The following is a 25,482-nucleotide window of genomic DNA, read 5'->3' on the forward strand; positions in this document are numbered from 1 at the left end:
GTAAAAAAGCATATTCCGCGAATATGCTTTTTTACGGATCCGTTTGGGGGGTCTGCATCTGTGACAGCCTGTGTCGGCCCGCAAAAGCTGTTTTGCGCGAACTGCAAACGCGTTTTGCGGGTCGGTGGGATGCGGGGTCTGCTAGAGTTGCTCTTAGCCGACCACTGTCCTACGCTCGCAAAACTAGGTAGTTTATACATGTAGGATTGTAAACTGATATTTGTACCTTGTTCTTCATGTTAGTGATAGGCACCTCAGATGCCACCATTTGTCCCCAAAAAAGGCAAAACGGTATTGGATTACTTTGTTACATGTATATTTGAATTCCCAACATTTTTTGAGCATTGCAAATCTAATAACCACATGGGCGACAACTTTAAACACGGGGGTGTTTCTGCTACGAGGTAACCTTGATAAGAATATAACGGTTCCTTGATTAACCACGGGGTTGACAACTCTAGGACTCGAATTTTCTTTTGTGAAAACATACCCCAAGCGATATGTGGAAATGAACCTTCAACAACATGAACTGAACGAGAAACCGTTTAGTTTGCCCAACATTTTTTGTTTTCCTTTTTCTTTATTTATTTATACTCATATATGTGTATGCATGAAAATGCACTGATTTTTCATACTAATCTCACTAATTTTTTCCTAAGCTTGTCAGTTGGGAGGTTTGATTTGATTTTTGTTAATGTATTATTTTTAGATTAGATTAGATGGGGGTTTGATTTGATTGAAGAGGAGAAAACAGAGCAACCGCCTCTAAATATCCTTTTTTTCGATCTACAGTAATTACACCACGCAATTTCCCCGAAATCCAAATTCCCCGCCCACCACCGTAACCGCCACCACCAGTACCCTACCAACAGCTCGCCGCCGTCGGCCATGGAGCTCGTCGCTCGCCTTCTCCGCCGCCTCCTCTGGCTTCTCCACCGCCGTCGCCGCGGCCTCCCACCGGACGCCCCCCTCGACCTCCTCTGCTTCCTCGCGCGCGAGGCAGCTCGAGTGCTGCTCCCGCCACCAGCCCCGCAGCCCGCCGAGGTGGACGCCAGCAGCATCCTCGCCGCCCTCCTCTCCGCCGGGATCCTCCGCCTCCCTCGCGGCCCGGCGCCTCCGTTCGCTGCCGGCGACGTGCCGCTCGCTCCGCCCCTCCTCCCCATGGCGGCCGACGCGGAGGCGCGACAGGCTCTGCTCCGCCTCGCGCTCGCCCGGATCCGCGCGGGCGCGCCTCCCGCTCCACTCCACGCGCCGGCGCCTCCCGATACAGTCGACGCCCGCGAGCAGTTCGAGAGGATCGTGTTCGGCGCGCTCGTTCACTGGGCACGCCGCGTCGCTCCCTCGCCGACAGAGCCGTTCGCTCTCCGGCTCCTCCTCCGCCTCCCCGAGCGCCAGTCTCGCCGGCTTCTTCTGCCGACCCCGAGCGCCCGCGTCAAGTCCACCATCCTCGGCGTGCTGTTCTACCTCGCCCTGCGCCGGCTCCTGTCCGCGATTCCCCGCGAGAAGGATGCCGCCCTTGTTGATTTTGTCGCTCTTCTCAGGCCCCTCAGCCTCCGTCTTCTTCCTTCGGGCACCGAGGAGGCCCACGCGGGCATCCCACCCCCGCCCCCGCGTGCGCCCGCCAGGCTCCGCCCGCGTGCTCCGACGCCAGCCGCAGCCGCTGATGACGGCGTGCACTTACTGATCCGCCACGCGCTCGCGAGGATCCCGGCTCGACCTGCTGCAGACAGGGTATCTCCGACCCCCGCGCTCATCGCCCTTCGTCTGGCCCTCGACCGCACGGTGTACGTCATCACTATTCACGTCCTGGCCATGATGAGGATGCTTGAGATGCGCGATGCCGCTGCCGCTGCGCGTGCTGCTGCCATTGTCGCTCTGACTACGCCGAGTGATGATGCCGCCGAGGGCAAGGTTGATTCCGAGGAGAGCGTCCAGGCGGTGCTTGTTTCCGGTGCTGACGAGGCGCGAGCGATGATCCGAGACCGGGATAGCGTCGAGACGTCGACGGTGGTCGTCGATGTGCCGCCGCACCTCCCTCACGAGGAGGCTCTCATCATCAACAACATCCTTATGGATTCCGGAGCACGGCCGTCGCTCTTTCGCCGAGGACCTGTCCTGTCATCACTTATCATAGAGTAGACACACTCGTTCTCTTCTTTTCCTGCTTATCGTGATCAAGTACGCCATGTCACCAGGGACCAGTACTCTTTCTGTTCTCTTTTTATCAGCATATTAAATCATCCTAGCTTGGGCAGCTAATAGGTTCTCTTTGGGTTGTGCCATCAAAGTATATCTGTCAGTGGACTTTGGCTAGGCCTGATAGTACCTTGAATATCAGTAACTGCTGCACTTGCTGCTCCACTTCATCTCTATGCTTATGTGGAATTCTACAAGGTCTTATATTAGGGGGCACAGCATTAGGTTTTAAAGGAATTTTGTGGTCAGAGCTCCTGGCAGGAGGCAAACCTTGAGGAGCTTCAAACACTTCAGGATGTTGTTGTATTCATTGTTTCATAACATGTTGAGCAGGCTTCTTCATAGAGATTTCTTGAATTAAGTTCAGAGCATATCTAGTTGCTCCAGCTGATAGCATAGAATGTAACTCAGAGCTCCCCATTTCAGTAGCTGATGCAATGGAATTCCAAGAAGGAATAGTTAACAGGTGCTTCCATCTTTTTTGACAATGACAGCTCTCTGCTCATAATCAAAAGAAACTGGACTATGCCTTGCCAGGAAGTCACACCCTAGGACCATATCATACCCAGGTAAATCTAACACTCTAAAAGAGTGTTCAAATTGTTGTTTGCCCATAGTAAACTTGGTGATAGGAATAAAGGATCCAGACCACAACACTCCCCCACCTGCAACTCGCACAGCTTTTCATTTGTCCATAATAATATTGCAAGTAGTGGTAAGGGGAAAATTCAAATTTATGAAAGTATAATTACTTCCAGAATCCACAAGTGCTAAAGCTTGTTTTCCCCCAAAGTTCACTACGACAGACATAGTATTGACACTTGTTGTACTGACAGCTTGGACAGAAATTTGCATGCACTGCTCATCAGTCTGTGGCTGCTCAGGATTGTCAGTTTCAGTTAATTCCTCTTGTTCCTCCTGAATATCAATAGCTTCTTCTCCAGTCAACATATTAATGGCTGGAGCTTGTTTGCATTTGTGGCCGTGAAACCAAACATCCCCACATCTCCAAAACTTCCCGGGTTCCCCTGCTTTCTGAATTACAGCTGGTTGCTTGAACTCCCCTCCTTTATCTGGCAAGTTGGTCTGAGGTCTGTTGTACTGAAAATAATGTTTGTTGTGGCCAGCAGTAACAGCAAGATAGGGCTTCTTTGAAGGTGTAGCTTGCTCAATGTCCACAGCTAACCAGTATGCATCTGTCAATGTTTCAGGTCTCAACTGAAACTTAATATATAGGTGCTCCCATGCCATTTACATAGCATTTTACAAACCACATTTCAGTGAGGTTTGGGTTTTCTTCCTGAACTTGAGCCATGAGATCTTCAAACTGGTCAGTGTACTCAGATATGGATAAGTTGTTTTGCTTAAAAGCATTAAACCTGTCCACCAAACCATAGGTACTAGAAGCAGAGAAACGATGAAGAATCTCCTCACAAAACTGTCCCCATGTTAACTGTTTACTGAGAACATTTGGTCTCCTCAGCCATAACATCTGCTCTATCCACAAAATAAAGTTGTGCCAAAGATATTTTATACTACTCAGGAGGTGCACCTGCCATCTGAAAATATTTTTCTGCCTGTCGAATGCATCCAGTGCGATTAGTACCATCGAAACGAGGGGGGCCTTTAGTTATGGACTTAAGGAACTGTGTTCTCATATCCTTATCATAAGCTTTTGGATAATCATCCCACTGCAATTGATTGCCTATTTTGCTGTTGTTGATGGAACGCTGGTGTTCCTCTGTTCCCTCTTTCTGAATTTCGTCTGCTTCTGAAGGTTTTTCTGGTTGTTGCTCTTGTTCCTCAACACCAACACGGTCGGGGGCGCTGAAGAGGACGGCATATAGGCACTGAGAGTTTTAAGCACATTTGTGATCGTCGAGAGCTGTCCACTCAAGGCTGCCTGATGCACCCTGGACACCTGAGATAACCTTTGTCATGGCATCCTGCTTGGAATTCGTGTTCTGAACCTCTTTCCTAAGCAGATCCACCTCTTCACGCAAACCTGTGGTTTCTTCCCGATTTGCCAGCACGTCGTCCTTGAGATTGAGCAATTCCGTCAGATCTGGCTCATCGATGCTTGGCTTCGAACGCCCCATGATCCCGCTCTATGGAGAGGAATTTTACACCCGCACACAGCGGCAACCCAAACCACCAGAGCAGATCCTACTGCCGCCTAAGAACATCACCAAAATCAGCACCACCCACACGTAAACCTGGAATTTCACCACCGAGACAGGGCATCCCAGCAACCAGTTCCGCCTCGCGAGCTGCCAACGAATTTTTCAGTATCACCAACACCACCACAGCACCGCCACCACCGACAGGAATCAGGGTGGGAAAAGGGAGGGGAACAACTAGCGTGCCACCGCGCGATCATGGCGCCAAGAAAACATCAGAGGAAGGGGATCGATTTAGAAGCTAGGGTTTGAGCGGGGAATCAGTTCAGCCAAACAAACAGGAAATCTCCATTATACTGTACTGTAGCAGTATAGCTGTAAAGTAATTTGATCACAATAGAAATGGCATACCCACGCAGGGGTGGGACTTGGCTGTCATATAGCCTTCACACTGAAATGAAACGCTACAGGTAACTAGTTAAAACACGGCAAGCATCACGAGCCGTCGGATCACGCTTGATGGACTTCTCATAGCAACTGGACAACTGAACGAGTCGGTATGTTCTCTGAACCTGACAGTCCATCCTCTGCTGCCCCCAACATTTCAGGATACCGCATCGGATTTCCATCCCTGGCTATACATCCCTACACCAACTAATCCCTTAAAGTAAAATCAAGGTGCAATTGGGTGAAAATTTTCCTTTAAGATGCCTTCTTGTAGTTGTATGAAGCAAGTCAACATCCAATTCTTTGTCTTTGCGAAAGCCTTCTATTGGATATTGATATGAGTGATCTATACATAAGACCTCCAATGCAGGGGCATTTTCAACCATGTGCATAAGGAACTCAACTTCGCCCTTGCATGCTTCAAATCCTGTAATATGCAGGCTCTTCATGTCGTTGAACAGACGCTTTGAAAGATTCCTCATAGGTTCAGGTTCTTGTACCACGCGCACATAAGCAGCGTTACAAAACTGCAATTTTGAACCAAAAATGAAGTGAGAAGGCTTGTGACTAATCTGTTATTCATTTTATCTATCTATAATCAAATGTCAATGAATAATCTGAGTACATGACCAAGTTTCGACAGAGTTTTATCAATTTGTTGTTTTAGTTTGTGAAAGATTTAAACTAAACAAAAAACAGTAGCTTAAGAAAAGAAAAGGAAAAAAAGGGTGGGAAAGGAACGGCGAGTCTGTCTAACAGTCAATCTCCTTGCATTAGTTCCAAGACAGTATGTGCAACAACAAAGATAAAAAGAAATTGTCCAGCATAACTTGGCTCATCACGTTTTATACTCGGACAAATATGCTTCTCAGTTGTAAGCATGACATTTCTATGGTTCAAAAATGAGATGTGTAGTGCCTTGACAGAAGCTATAATGTAGTAATACTAATAAGAAATGTATAGACCATCAGCCAAAAACCCATATGAGTACTTACGTGCAGCTCTAGCTTTTCAATTAAAGGAGCAGACCTCAGAAAAGAGACCAACGACAAGCTGTCGAATTCTTTGACATAGGCCAACCTCAATTGTAAGTATGTCATCCGAGAAAACTTGCATGGGTAAGACATCAAACAGGGAACCTGAAAGATAGATAACCAAAGGTCATGACACGATAATATAATATAATGGGATGATCCACGATATAAAAGATGGTCGAAGAGCAAACCTCTGATGATTTACAGCCTGCATTGAGGGTCAGATGTTGCACACTTGTAAGAACTTTAGCAAGCACGGTAATAGTGTGCTCAAGAGTGTCTCCAAAATAATATATGTTTGCACATTTCAGTTCCGATGATTTACCGAGGTCAATAGGCACCGCCACTCCTCTGTATTCGAAAGTCGCAAGGTTCACGGCATGGAATGCTATATTTGTTAATCTGCACGAAGCAATTTTCAAGTATAGCAGGTGAGGCAGTGGGCCGTTAACCTTTAGTTCACCATTGAGATGGCATCTAACAATACTCAGCCACTCTAAGTTACAGCAGTTTGACAACATATGTTGAATACCCTTCCCATTGACACTCACTATGCTCAGATCAAGCTTCCTTACGTTAGGGAAACCACTAAAATGCGTTGGTGGCTGGAGATCTACAAAGCTAAGATGAAGTTTCTGTAGACGGTGTATACTGTCCTCATCTAAAAGCTCAAATGGAAATTTGTACCGATCAACACAACCTGGAGGTTGACGCTGTTCTCGTGCTAAATCAAAAACTAGTGCCTTTGTCCGCGATGATACAGCAAAACGAACCCAATTATCAAGATGTTCAACCAACATCCGGTTCAACCCAATTTTGATTTCAAGCTCTTCAACCAACTTGCCCCTGCACTGTCCCAGGACTCTATTAACAATGTGACTGAACACTAGATTATACACTCTTTTCTCATAATTATTCTTGCCACATATTGTATTTCCATCGAAACTCAGTTTAGGACAAGCTGTCCACAAGTATCTCCATTTCCTTGAGACGGCACTGGTTCTTACAGCCTCTTCCAGAGACAACTTTGACAAAACTGTGCATAACACGTCCTGCAGAACAAAAAATATATTGTAGTTGCGCACAGGTAGAAATTAGTAATCCGCAACCAAGAGACGGGCTGGAGCACGAGATTTTAGCATGGTACCTCTGGAAGGTCTCCAAGCAGATCAACCGCTGGTTCCTTTGCGCCATGACGGATGTAGTCAGACAAAACTCCACAGATGAGAATGCCACACAGTTTGAATGGATCTTTTGCTGTAATTCCCTCGGCACAGATTGCTCCGCAAACCAGAATGGTCAGCAGTTGAAACCGGCCATTCGATATCTGCTTTCGACAGAACGCTTCACTACGTCCTATGTGCTCAGACATAGCCCTGAAAGCCAGAATGCTCAGCGGTTCAAACTGACGGCCTGCTATCCTGCTGCTGGTGGCTCCTGGGTGGAGTTGCCTTGGATGGCAATGATTCACCACTGCAGTTGTTCCAGGCATGAAGGTGAGCATGTTCCCCATTGTAGACTGCAAAACACAAGGAGAAGCCCGATTAAAACAGATTTTCCCTAATAAATTTTCATAAGAAGTCAAGCCCCCTAACCACCACCAAAAAAAAACACAACTAAAAAAAGTTGCTTCCTTTACTGGGGACAGGCCAGGGGCGGATCTGGCGTGCACCAAGAATTTCTCGATGGCGTCAATGGAGTTTAACTAATCATGGATGGATGGATGCTCATACCTCAGAAAGCAGAGGCCGGAATAGCGGACCGGGCTGAGACAGGCAGGGAAGGGAAACGGCGATGGCGGCGCGTGAAGGGCAGAGGGGGTAGCGGAGGAGAAGAGGTAGGGCACCGGCAGCGGCAGCGGCAGGTCGAGCCGCGGTGGGTCGACCGGTTGGTCGGACGGAGTAGAGTACGGCGAGGCTCGGCGGGGAGTAAAGAGGCGTACCGGCGGCGAGTAAACAAGGAAGGTATCCGAGGAAGACGACGGGGATTTTTGGTGGCACTTCTTTTCGCCTTTTCTTTTATTTTTTTAGCAGCTTATTAAGCACAATCCAAAAAGAACTCCAAATTATGAACTAAGCGGGTCCACCACGGAAAACCTTACAAACTTCTGAGTGGCGATTTGCTTAGGCAATCGGTAGGCGGGCGGCTAGGGTTAGGGTTTCAATCAGGGGCGGTGGTGAACTCCGACGATTGGAACGAGGAGACTGCGCTTTCTTTCCCTGCTGGTTGTCCATGGTGTCGCGGAACGGAGATGGAGAAACGACACCCTCAGGACATGTTTGGTAGTCAGGGATCTTCCCGAGATCCCGACAGAAACCCCAGGTGGTCAGTCCACGGGCCAAGTTAACGCCAGTTTGATTCACATGCGCATTTGAACGCCCTTCATCTAGGGGTTTCTCGCCCCAATCCACGTGTTTTTCATGAGGAAAGAATCCATGTCTCAGGTCGTGGTTGGTAGAAAATCATCATCTCTCTCGCGATCGCGCGCCTTCATCGATACCGACTCTGACTACTTTCTCGCGCGACCTTCTTTGCCTCCCTCTAGCTCGTGTCCCTCCTCTAGCGGCTTCAGTGACCTTTCCCTGTCTTCCTTACGCGGATTCGGTGGCAGATCCTCCTCCTATTTCTTCCAAATTGTGGATCCGTGCCGTGAGCAACTCATCATGTTTCTTCGCTTGAACGAAACGGGCGGCAGCTCCTCCTCCAGCAGCTTCATGTAGGATCGAAAGTATGTCTAGAGAGGGGGTGATTAGACTACTTGACCAAAGAAAAATCTAGCCTTTTCCCAATTTTAGTTCTAGGCAGATTTTAGTAACTTAGCACAAGTCAAGCAATCAACCTACACATGCAATTCTAAGAGTATAGCAGCGGAAAAGTAAAACAATTGCATATGAAGGTAAAGGGAGGAGTTTGGAGTGTGCAAACGCAATTGGAGACATGGAGATTTTTGGCGTGGTTCCGATAGGTGGTGCTATCGTACATCCACGTTGATGGAGACTTCAACCCACGAAGGGTAACGGTTGCGCGAGTCCACGGAGGGCTCCACCCACGAAGGGTCCACGAAGAAGCAACCTTGTCTATCCCACCATGGCCGTCGCCCATGAAGGACTTGCCTCACTCGGGTAGATCTTCACGAAGTAGGCGATCTCCTTTGTAACACCCACGATGCGGCCATATCTCCCACGTGTCGGGGCACGACTTAGAGGCATAGCCGCATGGTAGGTTTGTCGCAAGAGGGGTAATCTTCACACAATCCCATGTACTGAATAGAAAGGGATAAAGAGTTGGCTTACAATCGCCACTTCACATAATACATAATAATCCATACATCATCCAAGGTACAAACAAAGGTCCGACTACGAAACCAAAATAAAGAAAGACCACCCCAAATGCTAGATCCCTGATCGTCACAACTGGGCTCCACTACTGATCAACCGAAAAAGACACAAAACAACGATCAAGATCTTCATCGAGCTCCCACTTGAGCTCAGTTGCGTCACCTGCACTGGTATCATCGGCACCTGCAAACTGTTTGAAAGTATCTGTGAGTCACGAGGACTCAGCAATCTCACACCCGCGAGATCAAGACTATTTAAGCTTATGAGTAGGAAAGGGTAGTGAGGTGGAGCTGCAGCAAGCACTAGCATATATGGTGGCTAACTTACGCAAAAGAGAGCGAGAAGAGAAGCAAAGCATGGTCGAGAAGCTATAAGTGATCAAGAAGTGATCCTGAAGCTACTTACATTCAAGCATAACACAAGAACCATGTTCACTTCCCGGACCCCGCTGGAAAGACACCATCATGGCTACACACGCGGTTGATGCATTTTAATTAAGTTAAGTGTCAAGTTCTCTACAACCGGATATTAACAAATTCTCATCTGCCCATAACCGTGGGCACGACTTTCGAAAGTTCAAACACTACAGGGGTGTCCCAACTTAGCCCATCACAAGCTCTCACAGTCAACGAAGGATATTCCTTCTCCCAGGAAGACCCGAACAGACTTGGAATCCCGGTTACAAGACATTTCGACAATGGTAAAACAAGACCAGCAAAGCCACCCGATGTGCCGACAAATCCCGATAGGAGTCGCACGTATCTCGTTCTCAGGGCACACCGGATGGGCAAGACGTCGGGTTGGCATAGACCCTGGTTGCCCAGGGGGCGCCGGACATCGCCCAGTTTGGACCAACACTCAGAGGAGCACTGGCCCAAGGGGTTTAAAATAAAGATGACCCTTGAGTCCGCGGAACCCAAGGGAAAAAGGCTTAGGTGGCAAATGGTAAAACCAAGGTTGGGCCTTGCTGGAGGAGTTTTATTCAAGGCGAACTGTCAAGGGGTTCCCATAACACCCAACCGCGTAAGGAATGCAAAATCAAGGAACATAACACTGGTGTGACGGAAACTAGGGCGGTAAGAGTGGAACAAAACACCAGGCATGAGGCCGAGCCTTCCACCCTTTACCAAGTATATAGATGCATTAAAGTAAACAAGATATAATAATGATATCCCAACAATATCCATGTTCCAACATGGAACAAACTTCATCTCCACCTACAACTAGCAACACTATAAGAGGGGCTGAGCAAAGCGGTAACATAGCCAAACAACGGTTTGCTAGGAAAGGTGGGTTAGAGGCTTGACACATGGCAATATGGGAGGCATGATATAGCAAGTGGTAGGTAACGTGGCATAGCAATAGAGCGAACAACTAGCAAAGCAAAGATAGAAGTGATTTCGAGGGTATGGTCATCTTGCCTGAGATCCCGCAAGGAAGAAGAACGAGTCCATGAAGAAGACAAACGGACGTAGTCGAACGGATCCTCACAAACACGATGTTACCGGAACTAACAAGAAGAAGCAACACCGGAAAGGAGCAAACAACATGGTAAACAACCATCACATAAACATGGCATGATGCACAACCAAGTATGATGCATGTCCGGTTTAATGAAGCATGGCATGGCAAAGTGCACAAACAAAACTACAAGTTAAGTGGAGCTCAATATGCAACGAGTTGCATATTGACGAAACACCACATCAATTATTAAGTTCTCTCACGTTTATGTACCCAACAATATTAGATGTTGTTAAGCATGGCAAGAGGTGAAGCATAATTAAATTAACAGTTTAGGCAAGTTTAAATGACGCCGGAACAACAAACAACAATTCCGGTAAATCCCCATATGCATTAGCAATTTAAGCAAACAACACTTTTAACCATTTAGATGTTGTTGTCATGATGCGGATGACATGTGCTAGTTTATGCAAGTTTTATGAAAATGTTGATAAGAGCATTTTATGAAGCATTAGTCATCGTGGCGGAAACGAAAGGGGTGCCACAGCAACGAATCCGAAAATGATGCCATGGCAACATATCGGTTCCGGTAGCTCATGGAGATACTGGTGCAAAAGGAAAAGTGACGTGAGCGTGTGATCCCGGTAACCGGGTTTCCACATGTCGGTGACAAGGCAAAAGAGGGGCAACGTGCACCGACAATTCAAGCACGGTGCAAGCACGAGCATCTCATAAATCACACATGCATTCATTCGCGGGCGGTCGTCTCGGGGTTATACCTTTCGAAGCGTGCGTTTTCGAGGCGGTTCAAGTTTAGAGTGGAAGTAGAAGTTCTCGCGGCGGTCGTGGAAGTAGCGGTACACGTTTCGTAGTCGTACACATTCCATAGATGTTCGAGGTCACAGCGAGGATCTTGACTTCCACGGGGTCGATGGTAGGGTACACGTTTCGTAGGCGAACTTGGTGTATCTGTGCAGTAGTCGAACTTGTCGAACGGCCAGAGCATTACTTGACGATCCAGGTACGGGTCTTGCAAAACCAAAGTGCTCATGTGCGGGGACATCTCGGTCGTTTAGCGAAGAGGTCATGTAGACGAACCGAAGTGACAGCAGGCGAGATACACGGCCATGACAGTCTTCGGACTTGGAGTTTCGTGTAGTCGAACTTGAGGTGGTCCCGGACCGTCTGGACTTGGCGCATCCGATAGCAAAAAGTACACAAAACGGGTTCGGTGGTGACTATGAGGAATCCAACGATGAGGCACTCGGCATCGAGGTCCCACAGCGCATCAGCGGCAGGAGGCAGGCCCTAACAGAGATGGAACATGGTGGACACAGGCGGAGGGGAACGCGACGAGGCGGGCGGCAGCAGCTTGCTCGCCGGCAACGGCTGGAGACGGGGGTCGGGGCGGATGGAGCTTCTGCTCCGGCGATGCAGTGGCACAGGGAACGGAGGGAGGTGCTGCTCCGGTCTCTGGACGTCGTCTCAGGTGAGAACCAGGTGATGCGGGAGGGTAAATAGGCGCGGCACCAGGGAGGGGCTCGCCGGGCAGCACGCTGGCCGGCGCGGGCAAGGAGGCGCAGGCGTGGCTCGCTGGCATGGGAGGAGAAGCAGGGCGCAGTGGCGAAGTTGTGGGCCAGCACGGTGGCCTCCATGGCCGGCGGTCGTGCGGGTCGCGCAAGGTGAAGGGCGACGCGGGAGGTAGTGATGTCTACTACACAACCTTCTTCTTGTAGACGTTGTTGGGCCTCCAAGTGCAGAGGTTTGTAGGACAGTAACAAATTTCCCTCAAGTGGATGACCTAAGGTTTATCAATCCGTAGGAGGCGTAGGATGAAGATGGTCTCTGATACGTCTCCAACATATCTATATTTTTTGATTGCTCCATGCTATATTATCTACTGTTTTGGACTATATTGGGCTTTATTTTCCACTTTTATATTATTTTTGGGACTAACCTATTAACCGGAGGCCCAGCCCAGAATTGCTGTTTTTTGCCTATTTCAGTGTTTCGAAGAAACAGAATATCAAACGGAATAAAACCTTCGGGAACGTGATTTTCTCACCGAACGTGATCCAAGAGACTTGGACCCTACGCCAAGGCATCGGAGAGGCGGTCACAAGGGTGGGGGTGCCCCCCCTAGGGCGCCCCCCTGCCTCGTGGGTCCCTCGGTGCTCCTCTGATGTACTTATTCCTCCTATATATACCTACGTACCCCCAAACGAACAGATGAGGAGCCAAAAACCTAATTCCACCGCCGCAACTTTCTATATCCACGAGATCCCATCTTGGGGCCTGTTCCGGAGCTCCGCCGGAGAGGACCGTCATCACGGAGGGCTTCTACATCATCATAGCCTCTCTGATGAAGTGTGAGTAGTTTACCTCAGACCTTCGGGTCCATAGTTAGTAGCTAGATGGCTTCTTCTCTCTTTTTGGATCTCAATACAAAATTCTCCCCCTCTCTTGTGGAGATCTATTCGATGTAATCTTCTTTTTGCGGTGTGTTTGTTGAGACCGATGAATTGTGGGTTTATGATCAAGTCTATCTATGAATAATATTTGAATCTTCTCTGAATTCTTTTATGTATGATTGGTTATCTTTGCAAGTCTCTTTGAATTATCCGTTTGGTTTGGCCAACTAGATTGGTAGTTCTTGCCATGGGAGAAGTGCCTAGCTTTGGGTTCGATCTTGCGGTGTCCTTTCCCAGTGACAGAAGGGGCAGCAAGGCACGTATTGTATCGTTGCCATCGAGGATAACAAGATGGGGTTTATTTCATATTGCATGAATTTATCTCTCTACATCATGTCATCTTGCTTAAGGCATTACTCTGTTTTTAACTTAATACTCTAGATGCATGCTGGATAGCAGTCGATGAGTGGAGTAATAGTAGTAGATGCAGAATCGTTTCGGTCTACTTGTCACGGATGTGATGCCTATATACATGATCATGCCTAGATATTCTCATAACTATGCTCAATTCTGTCAATTGCTCAACAGTAATTTGTTCACCCACCATAGAATAATTATGCTCTTGAGAGAAGCCACTGGTGAAACCTATGGCCCCCGGGTCTATTCTCATCATATCAATCTCCATCACTTTAATCTTGCTTTGCTTTTACTTTTTTACTTTGCATCTCTATACCAAAAATACCAAAAATATTATATCTATCAGATCTCACTCTCGTAAGTGACCGTGAAGGGATTGACAACCCCTAATCGCCTTGGTTGCGAGTAGCTATCGTTTTGTGCAGGTACGAGGGACTTGAGCGTGGCCTCCTACTGGATTGATACCTTGGTTCTCAAAAACTAAGGGAAATACTTACGCTACTCTACTGCATCATCCCTTCCTCTTCAGGGAAAACCAACGCAAGCTCAAGACGTAGCAAGAAGGATTTCTGGCGCCGTTGCCGGGGAGTCTACGCAAAAAGTCAACATACCAAGTACCCAGCACAATCCCTATCTCTCGCATTACATTATTTGCCATTTGCCTCTCGTTTTCCTCTCCCCCACTTCACCCTTGCCGTTTTATTCGCCCTCTCTCTCTATCCTCCCTCTCTATTTGCCTCTTTTGCCCGTTTGCTCTTGTCTGCTCGTGTGCTAGTTTGCTTGTCTGTCGCGATGGCTCAAGATAATACTAAATTGTGTGACTTCACCAATACCAACAACAATGATTTTATTAGCACTCCGATTGCTCCTCTTACCGATGCTGAATCTTGTGAAATTAATACTGCTTTGTTGAATCTTGTTATGAAAGATCAATTCGCCGGCCTTCCTAGTGAAGATGCCGCTACTCATCTGAATAGCTTCATTGATTTATGTGATATGCAAAAGAAAAAAGATGTCGATAATAATGTCGTTAAATTGAAGCTATTTCCTTTTTCGGTTAGAGATCATGCTAAAGCTTGGTTTTTGTCTTTGCCTAAGAATAGTATTGACTCTTGGAACAAGTGCAAATATGCTTTTATCTCTAAGTATTTCCCTCCCGCTAAGCTCATCTCTCTTAGAAACGATATTATGAACTTTAAGCAACTTGATCATGAACATGTTGCACAAGCTTGGGAGAGAATGAAATTAATGATACGTAATTGCCCTACTCATGGTTTGAATTTGTGGATGATTATACAAAAATTTTATGCCGGATTGAATTTTGCTTCTAGAAATCTTTTAGATTCAGCCGCGGGAGGCACTTTTATGGAAATCACTTTAGGAGATGCTACTAAACTCCTAGATAATATTATGGTTAATTATTCCCAATGGCATACTGAAAGATCATCTAATAAAAAAGTGCATGTGATAGAAGAAATCAATGTTTTGAGTGGAAAGATGGATGAACTTATGAAATTATTTGCTACTAAGAGTGTTTCTTCTGATCCTAATGATATGCCTTTGTCTACTTTGATTGAGAATAACAATGAATCTATGGATGTGAATTTTGATGGTAGGAATAATTTTGGTAACAACGCTTATAGAGGGAATTTTAATCCTAGGCCATATCCTAGTAATCCTTCTAATAATTATGGGAATTCCTACAACAACTCTTATGGAAATTATAATAAGATACCCTCTGAATTTTAGAATAGTGTTAAAGAGTTTATGAATTCACAAAAGAATTTTAATGCTTTTCTTGAAGAGAAATTGCTTAAAGTTGATGATTTGGCTAGGAACATTGATAGAATTTCTCTTGAGGTTGATTATTTAAAGCTTAGATCTATTCCTCCTAAGCATGATATCAATGAGTCTCTCAAAGCCATGAGAATTTCCATTGATGAGTGCAAGGAAAGAACCGCTAGGATGCATGCTTCCAAAGATGCCTTTATTAAAGCGTGTTCTTCCAATTCTTATGAAAATCAAGATGAAGATCTAAAAGTTAATGATGTGTCCCCTATTAAATCTTTATTTTGCAATATGAATCTTGATGAAACTGAATATGATCTTCCTTTACCTAGAAGGCGTTCTAAAAATTCGGAGTATTTAGATCTTTGTGATGAAATTGATGAAAGTGGGATTGAAAGAAATAAAAATGTAGATGTTGCTAAACCCAAAATATTGGATTTCAAGGAATTTAATTATGAAAGTTGCTCTTTAATTGATTGTATTTCCTTATTGCAATCCGTGCTAAATTCTCCACGTGCTTATAGTCAAAATAAAGCCTTCACCGAACATATTGTTGATGCCTTGATGCAATCTTATGAAGAAAAACTTGAGTTGAAATTTTCTATCCCTAGAAAACTCTATGATGAGTGGGAACCAACTATTAAAATTAAAATTAAAGATCATGAGTTTTATGCTTTGTGTGATTTGGGTGCTAGTGTCTCTACTATTCCCAAGACTTTGTGTGATTTGCTAGATTTCCGTAATTTTGATGATTGCTCTCTAAACTTGCATCTTGCGGATTCTACTATTAAGAAACATATGGGAAGGATTAATGATGTTCTTATTGTTGCAAATAGGAATTATGTGCCCGTAGATTTCATTGTTCTTGATATAGATTGCAATCCTTCTTGCCCTATTATTCTTGGTAGACCTTTCCTTAGAACGGTTGGTGCGATTATTGATATGAAGGAAGGGAATATTAGATTTCAATTTCCATTAAAAAAGGGCATGGAACACTTTCCAAGAAAGAAAATAAAATTGCCATATGAAACTATCATGAGAGCCACTTATGGATTGCCTACCAAAGATGGCAATACCTAGATCTATCCTCGCTTTTATGCCTAGCTAGGGGCGTTAAACGATAGCGCTTGTTGGGAGGCAACCAAATTTTATTTTTATTCTTTGCTTTTTTCTCCTGCTTAGTAATAAATAAATTATTTAGCCTCTGTTTTGGTTGTGTTTTTTGTGTTTAATTAGTGTTTGTGCCAAGTAGAACCGTTGGGAAGACTTGGGGAAAGTCTTGTTGAACTTGCTGTAAAAAACAGAAACTTTAGCACTCACGAGAACTGATGTCATTTTTATTTGAAGAGTGCTATTTAGTTAATTCTTTTTGAAGATGATTAATAGATAAATTCCTCACGCCCAGAAATTTATTTTAGAATTTTTGGGGTTCCAGATCTTGCTCTAGCTACAGATTTACTACAGACTGTTCTGTTTTTGACAGATTCTGTTTTTCGTGTGTTGTTTGCTTATTTTGATGAATCTATGGTTAGTAAAATAGTTTATAATCCATATAGAAGTTGGAATACAGTAGGTTTAACACCAATATAAATATAGAATGAGTTAATTACAGTACCTTGAAGTGGTCTTTTGTTTTCTTTCGCTAACGGAGCTCACGAGTTTTCTGCTTTAAGTTTTGTGTTGTGAAGTTTTCAAGTTTTGGGTGAATTCTTTTGATGGATTATGGAACAAGGAGTGGCAAGATCCTAAGCTTGGGTATTCCCATGGCACCCCCAAGATAATCCAAGGACACCAAGAAGTCAAAGCTTGGGGATGCACCGGAAGGCATCCCCTCTTTCGTCCACTTCCATCGGTAATTTACTTGGAGCTATATTTTTATTCACCAACATGATATGTGTTTTTCTTGGAGCGTCTTGTATTATTTGTGTCTTTGTGTCTTAGTATGCCACAATAATCCTTTCTGTACACACCTTTTGAGAGAGCCATACATGAATTAAAATTTGATAGAATACTCTATGTGCTTCACTTATATCTCTTGAGCTATGTAGTTTTGCTCTATGTGCTTCACTTATATCTTTTGAGCGTTATAATTTTGCTCTATGTGCTTCACTTAGATCTTTTAGATCACAGTGGTGGATTTGTTTTAAAGAAACTATTGATCTCTCATGCTTCACTTAAATTATTTTGAGAGTCTCTTAATAGCATGGTAATTTGCTTAATAATAATATGCTTGGTATTCAAGATTTGTGAAACTTTCTTTTGAGTGTGTTGAATACTAAGAAAAGATTGAAGCATGATAATTGTTTTGAGATATGGAGGTGATAATATTAAAGTCATGCTAGTTGACTAGTTGTGAATTTAAATAATACTTGTGTTAAAGTTTGTGATTTCCGTAGCATGCACGTATGGTGAACCGTTATGTGATGAAGTCGGAGCATGATTTATTTATTGATTGTCTTCCTTATGAGTGGCGGTCGGGGACGAGCGATGGTCTTTTCCTACCAATCTATCCCCCTAGGAGCATGCACGTAATACTTTTCTTTGATAACTTCTAGATCTTTGCAATAAGTATATGAGTTCTTTATGACTAATGTTGAGTCCATGGATTATACGCACTCTCACCCTTCCACCTTTGCTAGCCTCTCTAATACCGCGCACTTTTCGCCGGTATCATACACCTACCATATACCTTCCTCAAAACAGCCACCATACCTACCTATTATGGCATTTCCATAGCCATTCCGAGATATATTGCCATGCAACTTTCCAATGTTCCGTTCATGACACATTCATCATTGTCATATTGCATATCCCGGTACACCGCCGGAGGCATTCATATAGAGTCATATTTTGTTCTAAGTATCAAGTTGTAATTGTTGAGTTGTAAGAAAAATAAAAGTGTGATGATCATCATTATTAGAGCATTGTCCCAGTAAGGAAAGGATGATGGAGACTATGATTCCCCCATAAGTCGGGATGAGACTCCGGACGAAAAATAAATAAAAGAGGCCAAAGAAGCCCAAATAAAAAGAGGCCATATATAAAAAAGAGAAAAGTCCCAAATAAAAATAAAAAAATGAGAGAAAAAGAGAGAAGGGACAATGTTACTATCCTTTTACCACACTTGTGCTTCAAAGTAGCACCATGATCTTCATAGTAGAGAGTCTCTCATGTTATCACTTTCATATACTAGTGGGAATCTTTCATTATAGAACTTGGCTTGTATATTCCAATGATGGGCTTCCTCAAATTGCCCTAGGTCTTCATGAGCAAGCAAGTTGGATGCACACCCATTTGGTTTCTTTTTGAGCTTTCTTATACTTATAGCTCTAGTGCATCCGTTGCATGGCAATCCCTACTCACTCACATTGATATCTATTGATGGGCATCTCCATAGCCCGTTGATACGCCTAGTTGATGTGAGACTATCTTCTCCTTTTTGTCTTCTCCACAACCACCATTATATTCCACCTATAGTGCTATATCCATGGCTCACGCTCATGTATTGCGTGAATATTGAAAAAGTTTTGAAAAAGTTAGAGTATGAAACAATTGCTTGGCTTGTCATCGGGGTTGTGCATGATTTAAATACTTTGTGTGGTGAAGATAGAGCATAGCCAGACTATATGATTTTGTAGGGATAACTTTCTTTGGCCATGTTATTTTGAGAAGACATAATTGCTTTGTTAGTATGCTTGAAGTATTATTATTTTTTATGTCAATATAAACTTTTGTCTTGAATCTTTCGAATCTGAATATTCATATCACAATTAAGAAGATTTGTATTGAAATTATGCCAAGTAGCACTCCGCATCAAAAATTCTCCTTTTATCATTTACCTACTCGAGGATGAGCAGGAGTTAAGCTTGGGGATGCCTGATACGTCTCCAACATATCTATATTTTTTGATTGCTCCATGCTATATTATCTACTGTTTTGGACTATATTGGGCTTTATTTTCCACTTTTATATTATTTTTGGGACTAACCTATTAACCGGAGGCCCAGCCCAGAATTGCTGTTTTTTGCCTATTTCAGTGTTTCGAAGAAACAGAATATCAAACGGAATAAAACCTTCGGGAACGTGATTTTCTCACCGAACGTGATCCAAGAGACTTGGACCCTACGCCAAGGCATCGGAGAGGCGGTCACAAGGGTGGGGGTGCCCCCCCTAGGGCGCCCCCCTGCCTCGTGGGTCCCTCGGTGCTCCTCTGATGTACTTATTCCTCCTATATATACCTACGTACCCCCAAACGAACAGATGAGGAGCCAAAAACCTAATTCCACCGCCGCAACTTTCTATATCCACGAGATCCCATCTTGGGGCCTGTTCCGGAGCTCCGCCGGAGAGGACCGTCATCACGGAGGGCTTCTACATCATCATAGCCTCTCTGATGAAGTGTGAGTAGTTTACCTCAGACCTTCGGGTCCATAGTTAGTAGCTAGATGGCTTCTTCTCTCTTTTTGGATCTCAATACAAAATTCTCCCCCTCTCTTGTGGAGATCTATTCGATGTAATCTTCTTTTTGCGGTGTGTTTGTTGAGACCGATGAATTGTGGGTTTATGATCAAGTCTATCTATGAATAATATTTGAATCTTCTCTGAATTCTTTTATGTATGATTGGTTATCTTTGCAAGTCTCTTTGAATTATCCGTTTGGTTTGGCCAACTAGATTGGTAGTTCTTGCCATGGGAGAAGTGCCTAGCTTTGGGTTCGATCTTGCGGTGTCCTTTCCCAGTGACAGAAGGGGCAGCAAGGCACGTATTGTATCGTTGCCATCGAGGATAACAAGATGGGGTTTATTTCATATTGCATGAATTTATCTCTCTACATCATGTCATCTTGCTTAAGGCATTACTCTGTTTTTAACTTAATACTCTAGATGCATGCTGGATAGCGGTCGATGAGTGGAGTAATAGTAGTAGATGCAGAATCGTTTCGGTCTACTTGTCACGGATGTGATGCCTATATACATGATCATGCCTAGATATTCTCATAACTATGCTCAATTCTGTCAATTGCTCAACAGTAATTTGTTCACCCACCATAGAATACTTATGCTCTTGAGAGAAGCCACTGGTGAAACCTATGGCCCCCGGGTCTATTCTCATCATATCAATCTCCATCACTTTAATCTTGCTTTGCTTTTTACTTTGCTTTTACTTTTTACTTTGCATCTCTATACCAAAAATACCAAAAATACTATATCTATCAGATCTCACTCTCGTAAGTGACCGTGAAGGGATTGACAACCCCTAATTGCGTTGGTTACGAGTAGCTATCATTTTGTGCAGGTACAAGGGACTTGAGCGTGGCCTCCTACTGGATTGATACCTTGGTTCTCAAAAACTGAGGGAAATACTTGCGCTACTCTACTGCATCATCCCTTCCTCTTCGGGGAAAACCAACGCAAGCTCAAGACGTAGCAGTCTCTCTCAAGAAACCCTGCAACCAAATAACAAAGAGTCTCTTGTGTCCCCAACACACCCAATACAATGGTAAATTGTATAGGTTCACTAGTTCATTGAAGAGATGGTGATACAAGTGCAATATGGATAGTAGATAATGGTTTTTGTAATCTGAAAATATAAAAACAGCAAGGTAACTAATGATAAAAGTGAGCGTAAACGGTATTGCAATGCGTTGAAACAAGGCCTAGGGTTCATACTTTCACTAGTGCAAGTCCTCTCAACAATAATAACATAATTGGATCACATAACTATCCCTCAACATGCAACAAAGAGTCACTCCAAAGTCACTAATAGCGGAGAACGAATGAAGAGATTATGGTAGGGTACGAAACCACCTCAAAGTTATTCTTTCCAATCAATCCGTTGGGCTATTCCTATAAGTGTCACAAAAAGCCCTAGAGTTCGTACTAGAATAACACCTTAAGACACAAATCAACCAAAACCCTAATGTCACCTAGATACTCCAATGTCAACTCAAGTATCCGTGGGTATGATTATACGATATGCGTCACACAATCTCAGATTCATCTATTCAAACCAACACAAAGGACCTCAAAGAGTGCCCCAAAGTTCCTACCGGAGAATCACGACGAAAACGTGTGCCAACCCCTATGCATAGGTTCATGGGCGAAACCCGCAAGTTGATCACCAAAACATACATCAAGTGAATCACGTGATATCCCATTGTCACCACAGATACGCACGACAAGACATACATCAAGTGTTCTCAAATCTTTAAAGACTCAATCCGATAAGATAACTTCAAAGGGGAAACTCAATTCATTACAAGAGAGTAGAGGGGGGAGAAAACATCATAGGATCCAAATATAATAGCAAAGCTCGCGATACATCAAGATCGTATCACCTCAAGAACACGAGAGAGGGAGAGAGAGAGATCAAACACATAGCTACTGGTACATACCCTCAGCCCTGAGGGAGAACTACTCCCTCCTCGTCATGGAAAGCACCGGGATGATGAAGATGGCCACCAGAGAAGGATTGCCCCCTCCGGCAGGGCGCCGGAACGGGTCTAGATTGGTTTTTGGTGGCTACGGAGGCTTCTGGCAGCGGAACTCCCGATCTATCGTCTGTTCTGGAAGTTTTAGGGTACGTGAGTATATATGGGTGCAGGAAGTACGTCGGTGGAGCTTTGGGGGCCCCACGAGGTAGGGGGCGCGCCCTAGGGGGGCGCCCCCCACCCTCGTGAGCACCTCCCTTGGCTCCTGACGTGGGGTCCAAGTCCATCTGGTAGCTTTCCTTCCAAAAATAACTTCTCCAGTTGATTTCGTTCCGTTTCGACTCCGTTTGATATTCCTTTTCTTCGAAACACTGAAATAGGCAAAAAAAACAGCAATTCTGGGCTGGGCCTCCGGTTAATAGGTTAGTCCCAAAAATAATATAAAAGTGGATAATAAATCCCAATATTGCCCAAAACAGTAGATAACATAGCATGGAGCAATCAAAAATTATAGATACGTTGGAGACGTATCAAGCATCCCCAAGCTTAATTCCTGCTCGTCCTCGAGTAGGTAAATGATAAAAACAAAAAAATTTATGCGGAGTGCTACTTGGCATAATTTCAATGTAATTCTTCTTAATTGTGGCATGAATATTCAGATCCGAAAGATTCAAGACAAAAGTTCATATTGACATAAAAATAATAATACTTCAAGCGCACTAACTAAGCAATCATGTCTTCTCAAAATAACATGGCCAAAGAAAGCTCATCCCTACAAAATCATATAGTTTAGTCATGCTCCATTTTCGTCACACAAGAATGCTCTCATCATGCACAACCCCGATGACAAGCCAAGCAATTGTTTCATACTTTAGTAATCTCAAACTTATAAACTTTCACGCAATATATGAGCGTGAGCCATGGACATGGCACTATAGGTGGAGTAGAATATAATGAGGGGGGTTATGTGGAGAAGACAAAAAATAAGAAAGTCTCACATCAACGAGGCTAATCAATGGGCTATGGAGATGCCCACCGATTGATGTTAATGCAAGGAGTAGGGATTGCCATGCAACGGATGCACTAGAGATATAAATGTATGAAAGCTCAACAAAAGAAACTAGTGGGTGTGCATCCAAATTGCTTGGTCACGAAGACCTAGGTGCCGGGGAGCTGACCCACGAGCACCTATGGGACCGGCGGACCGGGTCCCTTTCGGTTCGGCGGGGGCGAGGGTCGCACGAAGAGCGGATCGAGGCGGAGCACACGAGCGGTTTACCCAGGTTCGGGCCGCACGGATGCGTAAAACCCTACTCCTGCTTTGTGGTTTGTATTGAGTTCTTGCTCGGGAGTGCGGAGTGCTACAGTACACTCCAGCAGCTAACGAGACCGAGCCTGAGAGTTCTCTTTTTCGCCAACCCCCCTCTACGTTGCGCATGGGCCTCCTTTTATATGCTCAAGGGGTCACCGACAGGTGGCAACGTAGACAGGGGTAAAAATGGAAAGGTGCTGCGGTTGGTACAGCTACCCACTGTAGTGTATCATACCTAACCCTGACGGCAGGGGACAAGGGCATTAAATGCCCGTTTGTGTCGCCTAAATAGTGCAAAAGGGACCGTCAGGGACGCCACCGCTCGCCACGACGGCAATCTTGTCAGCGCCGCTTGCCACCGCGCACCGCTAGCTGCACAGCCTCCGCCACGTACGCCTGGAAGGGTCCCAGAGCGACACGTTGGTGGATGTGCTGGAGCGCGGACACAGAGTGGTGGTTTGCCGCGGTCATTGTCTTGTCGCGTCCGGGAGCTTGTCGCTCATCGGGCCTTGTCGGGACGCGTGGCGCGTCGCGGCAAGTTCCTTGGGATGCCTTGGTTGGCCTTCCCGGCAAGCTCCTCTTGCCGGGGTCTTGTCTCCTTGGCTTTGATATGCCTTGGTTGGCCTTCCCGGAAAGCTCCTCTTGCCGGGGTCTTGTCTCCTTGAATGGCTCCAGGGGAACCACGGAGGACCTTGGCGGTCACCCGGCAAGCCTTGCCGCGGGATGCTGCGACTGCCCGTGCACAAGTTCGGGATACTAGGGTACCCCTACTCTAGTACACCGACAGGAGCCCCCGGGCCTGGGCCATACACGGTGCCGAGCGCTGTTGGGCCAGGCCCAAAACAGGGCACGGGCACGCGCGGCCTGGATTACGCCGTATCTCTCTCCGTATCCACCGCGCGATGCCGGGGAGCTGACCCACGAGCACCTATGGGACCGGCGGACCGGGTCCCTTTTGGTTCGGCGGGGGCGAGGGTCGCACGAAGAGCGGATCGAGGCGGAGCACACGAGCGGTTTACCCAGGTTCGGGCCGCACGGATGCGTAAAACCCTACTCCTGCTTTGTGGTTTGTATTGAGTTCTTGCTCGGGAGCGCGGAGTGCTACAGTACACTCCAGCAGCTAACGAGACCGAGCCTGAGAGTTCTCTTTTTCGCCAACCCCCCTCTACGTTGTGCATGGGCCTCCTTTTATATGCTCAAGGGGTCACCGACAGGTGGCAACGTAGACAGGGGTAAAAATGGAAAGGTGCTGCGGTTGGTACAGCTACCCGCTGCAGTGTATCATACCTAACCCTGACGGCAGGGGACAAGGGCATTAAATGCCCGTCTGTGTCACCTAAATAGTGCAAAAGGGACCGTCAGGGACGCCACCGCTCGCCACGACGGCAATCTTGTCAGCGCCGCTTGCCACCACGCACCGCTGGCTGCACAGCCTCCGCCACGTACGCCTGGAAGGGTCCCAGAGCGACACGTTGGTGGATGTGCTGGAGCGCGGACACAGAGTGGTGGTTTGCCGCGGCAAGCGCCTTGCCACGGTCGTTGTCTTGTCGCGTCCGGGAGCTTGTCGCTCACCGGGCCTTGCCGGGACGCGTGGCGCATCGCGACAAGTTCCTTGGGATGCCTTGGTTGGCCTTCCCGGCAAGCTCCTCTTGCCGGGGTCTTGTCTCCTTGGCTTTGATATGCCTTGGTTGGCCTTCCCGGCAAGCTCCTCTTGCCGGGGTCTTGTCTCCTTGAATGGCTCCAGGGGAACCACGGAGGACCTTGGCGGTCACCCGGCAAGCCTTGCCGCGGGATGCTGCGACTGCCCGTGCACAAGTTCGGGATACTAGGGTACCCCTACTCTAGTACACCGACACTAGGGCACTTGAGGAGGTCCATTGTTAGAATATAGAAGCCAAGTTCTATAATGAAAAATTCCCACTAGTATATGAAAGTGACAAAACAAGAGACTCTCTATCATGAAGATCATGGTGCTACTTTGAAGCACAAGTGTGGCAAAGGATAGTAGCATTGTCCCTTCTCTCTTTTTCTCTCTTTTTTTATTTTTTTATTTGGGTCTTTCCCCTTTTTTATGGCCTTTCTCTTTTTTGGGGGTCTTCTTTTTTTATGGCCTTTCTCTTTTTTATTTCTCACTTGGGACAATGCTCTAATAATGATGATCATCACACTTCTATTTATTTACAACTCAATGATTACAACTCGATACTAGAACAAAGTATGACTCTATATGAATGCCTCCGGCGGTGTACCGGGATGTGCAATGATTCATGAGTGACATGTATGAAAGAATTATGAACGGTGGCTTTGCCACAAATACGATGTCAACTACATGATTATGCAAAGCAATATGACAATGATGAATGTGTCATGATGAACAGAATGGTGGAAAGTTGCATGGCAATATATCTCGGAATGGCTATGGAAATGCCATAATAGGTAGGTATGGTGGCTGTTTTGAGGAAGATATAAGGAGGTTTATGTGTGACAGAGCATATCATATCACGGGGTTTGGATGCACCGGCGAAGTT

General features: G+C 45.6%; 1 protein-coding gene across 2 annotated transcripts; it reads right to left on the bottom strand.

Moving 5' to 3' along the window:
• Nucleotides 1-2,342: 2,342 nt before the first annotated feature.
• Nucleotides 2,343-7,835, bottom strand: LOC125553244 (F-box/FBD/LRR-repeat protein At1g13570). Of its 2 annotated transcripts, none has more exons than XM_048717049.2 (5): nucleotides 7,531-7,831; nucleotides 6,945-7,316; nucleotides 5,989-6,849; nucleotides 5,759-5,902; nucleotides 2,343-5,290 (listed from the first exon to the last, which is right to left on the bottom strand). In XM_048717049.2, the coding sequence occupies exons 2-5, from the start codon at nucleotides 7,308-7,310 to the stop codon at nucleotides 4,979-4,981; spliced, it is 1,683 nt and encodes a 560-aa protein (XP_048573006.2). In that variant the 5' UTR covers nucleotides 7,311-7,316; nucleotides 7,531-7,831; the 3' UTR covers nucleotides 2,343-4,978. The 2 variants fall into 2 exon arrangements, with proteins under 2 accessions (XP_048573006.2, XP_087375421.1); XM_087519295.1 differs by having other exon boundaries at nucleotides 4,982-5,290; nucleotides 5,793-5,902; nucleotides 7,531-7,835.
• Between the last annotated feature and the right edge of the window lie 17,647 nt (nucleotides 7,836-25,482).

The sequence above is a fragment of the Triticum urartu genome, chromosome 4A (genome assembly GCF_056163025.1).
Source record: "Triticum urartu cultivar PI428250 chromosome 4A, HENAU_Tu73, whole genome shotgun sequence".
NCBI classification, from domain to species: domain Eukaryota; kingdom Viridiplantae; phylum Streptophyta; class Magnoliopsida; order Poales; family Poaceae; genus Triticum; species Triticum urartu.